This window comes from Ruditapes philippinarum, unplaced genomic scaffold (genome assembly GCF_026571515.1).
Source record: "Ruditapes philippinarum isolate M1 unplaced genomic scaffold, ASM2657151v2 ctg1377_1_1_1_1, whole genome shotgun sequence".
NCBI classification, from domain to species: domain Eukaryota; kingdom Metazoa; phylum Mollusca; class Bivalvia; order Venerida; family Veneridae; genus Ruditapes; species Ruditapes philippinarum.
Genome location: NW_026852988.1, coordinates 79,987 through 85,695, shown reverse-complemented (window position 1 = coordinate 85,695; position 5,709 = coordinate 79,987). Strand labels below are relative to the sequence as shown.

The window sequence follows — 5,709 nt, the reverse complement described above, 5'->3', positions numbered from 1 at the left end:
AAGTTATGGCCCTTGAATAAAAAAGTTTTTTTTTATGTTGCCAGCTGCACAGAAGCTTGTCTGCACTACTCCCCAGAAACTACTGGAGAAATTTCATCAAAACTAAATTTACAGGAATGATCAATACCAATTCTAGTTCTGCATATCATCATCATTTTTGGTTCAATGATTTTTGTTAGAGTTAAGGCCCTTTAATGATTTTTATTTCCGAATATTTTCCGAAATACTCCTCTTACAATATCAATGAAACTTTATAGGATTGATCAGTAGCTTAAGTACTCGCGCATGTTACACTGGTTTTCCAGTAGAATGATTTTAGCTAAGTTATGGCCCTTGGACGTAAATCGCGAACTGCCTTCTTCATATTTTTGTGTCTCCTGCTACACAATAGCTGCAACATGCATTGGCTATAATGAGGCGATACATGTGATTTTTAATGATAATCAATAAAGGTAGATCTGCAGCAATGGAATTACATGTATTTGAAATAATGATTTTAATAAAGTTTTATTCTTTTATTCAGCAAATATAAAGTGATTTCCCATAAAGCAAACAAATCCAATGTAAACAAACAAACCCGATACAAGCTTTCAGAAATGTTGTATGTCTACAGTTATTGGCATTAGTGAATACTTTATCTAACTCGTTCAAGATAAAGCATAGTAAATAACAATGTGCAGTTAAACCATTCACAATGGACACACGTTTAAAGAGTTTAAAGAGTTTTGTCTGTGTTGTAATTATAGTGACATCTTTCATAGTTTTAAATGGTATTATTATACATGTATTTCTTATAATTTAAATCATTTGGACTATTTTGAATAAATGAGTTTGGAACATATTCTTGAACTATAATAAAATATTGACATAGATAATGCTCATTTTTTAAATATAATTGATTAACTATACATGTGCATAGGAAAATCTATAGGATGAGGAATTAAATCTGAAAATGATTTATTTCAGAAATAAACCCAGGCATACACGCTGACAATAGTGCTAAGTACTCCTATTGTTTATATTATTTTCCCCTACAAATATTTAATTGTTATCTTGTAACTTTAAATAAACAGAAAATAGTGTATTTTAAGATTTTGAAATAAATAGATAAATAAATAAATACATAAATAAATACATAAATAATAATAATAATGATGATGATGATGATAATTATAGTAATAATAATAAATAATAATAAAAACACATATTTGTACTGACAATTCCTATGAAAATTGTAACAAGTGAAATGCGCAAAAGATTAAAGAATTGAATAATTGGTGTTTTTATACGTAAGCACGGTTCATATATAAAGACAAATGGTAATTTGACCATGTGCACACAATACAATTGTAAGTTTTACTTCAATATATACACAATATAAGAAGTCGGAGTACTAAGTGTACAAAAATCGGGTGCAACTGATCCTCTATGTACACACTTTCGGGGGGAAAATAAAAAATAAATATGTTTCCAAATGGATATATTACAATGTTATTTTTATTACTACAAGATATTTTTACAAGATACTATAATAGACAAAAATACATTTCCATTCATAATATTGCATACATGAAAGATGCGTGAAATTATTTAATTAATTTGGAAATATGAACTTGGTTGGATAAAGTTTGTTAAAATTATAATAAAGACATAATCAGTGATTGACATGATTACATTTTTAAGCAGAGAAAAACAATTGATAAACAAAACATTTAAATATGGACAATATTTTAAGACGGTAAATATCTAAAGCTGCTATAACGCATGGCTATTTTTACCTGTTAACTTGTAGATGTGTACTAGCACCTGTTCTTTTCTAGGTAGTGTCTATAATGTAGGAGTAGTGTCCGTGAACGGCGGCCTAGTGCTTAAGATGTCTGCCTCTCAACACAAAGATCATTTGTTCGAGCCCTACTCGGGTCACGACCATGTTTCTTCATATGACACCAGTACTCATTGGTTCCAGGAGGCGGACTCGATAGTGATTAATATAAGTTGCAAGAACTTGTTTCGCAATCTAGCTAAAATAGATAATTATGTTTAAACCAAGTAGTGTATACTTGATAGTTTAGCATAAAAAACATTAGAAACTGCTAGTAAAATTTACTGTCTCCTTATTCTATCGTAGATGACCATGTATAGTAATTTTATGTTTTTTTTCCCGAAAACAGTAAAATGTGTTAAAATGTATGAACTTATGATGACTTTATGCATGTATAAATAGATAAATAAATAAATAGATTGCAATAAACTGCATCTAAATGTATGATGAAGTTATGCAATAACGTTTAAAAAAAACAACAAATAAAATTGGGTTTATTCTAGAAGAATTGTTTTCAAATGAATTCAGAAGTTAAAATGTGCAATCTAGCTCTACTTGTTTAGCTCTACTTGTTTGCAGTAAATCAATTCATCAAGTGGCTGGAAAATAATACAATTCATTCAAAAACAGATGCACAGCATCAACATTAGTATATCAGTAAAAATATATTACATAAACAACATAATACATATTTAGGTATGTACACAAACAATTATACCGTCAAATATATTCGCAAATTTAAATATATATTTTAAAGTAATCAAGTTTGCAATATCCATTAAACTATATATTCTTTTCTTTCCAACTTTTAAAATTGGAGAAACACCTTTTTCAAAAGTTCGTTATTGCAAATAAAAATAATACATGTATTATAATAGGATAAGCACCATCTTATTGTAATATCATCGGCATGAGCACAGCACATTTGGTTCGAAATTCAATTATAAATTAATATTTCTGTTAAGATATATTAAAATGCCTTATTGACTCTTTCATAGCAAATGATAATATGGGTCGACGAGCTATGTCTTTTGGTATGAAAATGATTTTAAAAGACAAATATATTAATTTTGATTAACGGCACCGTTAAAATTTTATGGTTTTTTTTTATCTACATGTCAGGAATACACAATCATGCTGATATAGTACACACTTTTAACAATGAAAAGAACTCATCAGAATTGTCAACATGCGGTATTATGAGGTTGTTATACATTGTTGAGTTCTAAACTGAATTCTACTGGACGAGTACACAACAGTCATACCTATATTGGACGAGGTACTAGCCGATCCTGATATAGGTTTTGTAGCTGTTTATGAGTCCAACAGAATCAGTATGCTTGTCAAAAATGTTTAATAACCTCTTTATATCACATGTTTTTTTGACAAAACACACAAGAATTGATATTTTTTACCTTAAAAATAGAAAGCGAGGCTATATGTGGTGTTATGGATGTTTTGTACTCTTGAACTGAAAGCGAGCCTATATAGAGTGTGATATGCTTTTGATATGGATGTTTTGTACTCTGGTAATGGAATCGATGCTAAATTGATAAAATAAAATAGACAATGATTTCTGTTGGAACAAAACATGGTTCAAAGGCTTTAATAAAATATAATATTTCAACTTTTCTTTTCAGATCAAATTAAAGACAATCGTATACTTCCCTTTCAAATGTTCAACGCAATAGAAAAACATCAAAACAGTAAAGCGTTTGTCATCACTTCTACAAGAACCACCAAACAAGATTCAGAGAATGATAGAGAACATCTTTATGAAGAACGCCGACACGTGATAAATGAAGGATGTAAGAAAATTAACCGCACTAAACTGGACAGGACTGAAATATCAAGTAGTACTGCAGGACTGATTATTGATAAGGTCCATTCCATCTATTATTGTCCGATTCCGAAAGTTAGTTCAACGTTTTGGAAACGAGTGCTTACTGTAATGGCAAGCCGAGGTAAACTCAACTCACCATTTGATATATCCTTAGGCGGTGTAAGATTGGCTAAAATAAATGATCTCTCAAAGCGCGAGTTGAATAGCCTGAACACGAAAGGGACGTCGTTTATAGTTGCAAGAAACCCGTACGCTCGACTGTTCTCTGGATATGAAAATAAAATTTATCACTCTAATTTGATGTTCTGGAAACTCACCGGCAGACAGGTCGTGCATGTTATAAGAAAAGACAATAACGACGTATACAATAATTATGGATTTGATGTAACATTTCCTGAATTCATAAAATATATTCTTTACCTGCATGAATCAGGATTAGGTATAAATGGACATTTCCGGCCAATGCTCAGCTTATGTGATCCATGTTCAATATACTTTCAATATTTTGTAAAATTAGAAACACTCTCCGATGATGCACGTTTCCTTATTACTAAATGGAGAAATGACTTTGATGATGTAAACCTACGCTTCGAGGATTTCGAAAAAGAAACAGTCCTTGACACTGCTAGAGGGCATGTAAATTTTCTCTTTAGTACAAAGAAAGTTCTGGATGAAATCAAGTTTCCATTCATTAAAATTATGCTTAGGACATGGAGAGACTTGCAGATACGAGGTTATCTTTCTAAACATATTCCATTTCCATTTAAAGAAACTGATGTTGAAACTGTAACAAAGGAGGAATACATGGAAGCTATTAAGACTGCACTAAAAATTCCAGTAAACCGCACAGAAGTAAAACTTCAAAGGAAAGAGGCCCTGATTCAGGCGTATAGACAGGTACCAATAAAGGATATGGAAAGATTAAGACAGTTTGTTCTAGAAGACTGTTTAGTGTTTGGATACGATGACCGACCCGCTGAATTGTTTGATAGATCTAAAAGTGTGTCAAGAGAATTTGTTTATTTAGATGGACTAACAAAGAAATAAATAATAACTAGTTAATTAAGAGGTGTAATTAACTAGTTAGTTATATGATTATCTGGTAATCTGGTGGCAGAAATATGCCACCATATAAATGCCCGTGGTTAACTTCCATTTTTATAATTATTCTGCTTCTTTTAAGTTTGTTTACATGTATATATAGCAGGTACTTGGTATATTCTAATTGATTTCATTTTTAACACAATTCTGTTTATCTGAATCAATATAACATATTTCAACGAATATGTTGTTAACTATGTTAACGGACCAATATTTGACATTTAATTACTTACATTAAGTATACCAAATCTAATAAATTGATATTGAAATTATTGACTTTATTGCAATGCATTTAAAGTACCAACAGTTGCCCATCCAATGACAACATATATGAGCTATTGGTCATTTATCAAATTTTACGGTTTTCTTTGCGAGAGAAGCCGAAGGCGTAGAGGTTCAATAAATTTCATAAAATTTTATATAGACCAATAACTTGCTAAATAACTTGCTAACAGTTTGTCCAGCGAGCACACCGGCAATGCTTTTTGACGTCACGGTAAGATCGCACTTTGTTATGATTGACATTTCTAACGCGCCAAAAGATTGCCTGACAATCACGTCGCATCGATGCCATATCTGCATGTTTTATTTTAAATAAATACGAGTTTTAACTGCAGCGCACATTGGTTAAACACAATTTTATTTAATTGATGGATTACGCATAACATGAAAAATCACATTTTTGAAAGTTCTACATGGAGAATATTAACGATGTTGCTGTAACTCAGCTACGTACTAATGGTACTTTTGTATTTTGGTCATAAAATCTGTACAATTTTACATGTTTGGTGCCCGTAATTTAAGTAACTCGACCTCCAAACGACGTGTCACGTGCTGTTCATATCACTTAAATAAGTCGCGTATTTTTCATATTAAACATTTTATGGGACATATTTTTTTTAATTTGATTTGAAATAAGCCTCTCTGATTGAACAAGAAATTG

At 30.9% G+C, this 5,709-nt stretch overlaps 1 protein-coding gene across 2 annotated transcripts; it reads left to right on the top strand.

The window, feature by feature from the left end:
• The first annotated feature begins 322 nt into the window (after positions 1-322).
• On the top strand, positions 323-5,027 carry LOC132730315 (carbohydrate sulfotransferase 11-like). 2 transcript variants are annotated; one of them, XM_060716213.1, is made up of 2 exons: positions 323-452; positions 3,463-5,027. In XM_060716213.1, the coding sequence occupies exons 1-2, from the start codon at positions 437-439 to the stop codon at positions 4,710-4,712; spliced, it is 1,266 nt and encodes a 421-aa protein (XP_060572196.1). In that variant the 5' UTR covers positions 323-436; the 3' UTR covers positions 4,713-5,027. The 2 variants fall into 2 exon arrangements, with proteins under 2 accessions (XP_060572196.1, XP_060572188.1); XM_060716205.1 differs by lacking the exon at positions 323-452 and adding an exon at positions 580-770.
• Positions 5,028-5,709: the final 682 nt, after the last annotated feature.

Coding starts and splice junctions, on each gene's coding strand:
- LOC132730315 (XM_060716205.1), top strand. CDS start 695: ATGGACACACGTTTAAAGAGTTTAAAGAGTTTTGTCTGTGTTGTAATT. Junction 771..3,462: donor ATCTTTCATAGTTTTAAATG/GTATTATTATAC, acceptor TTTTCTTTTCAG/ATCAAATTAAAGACAATCGT.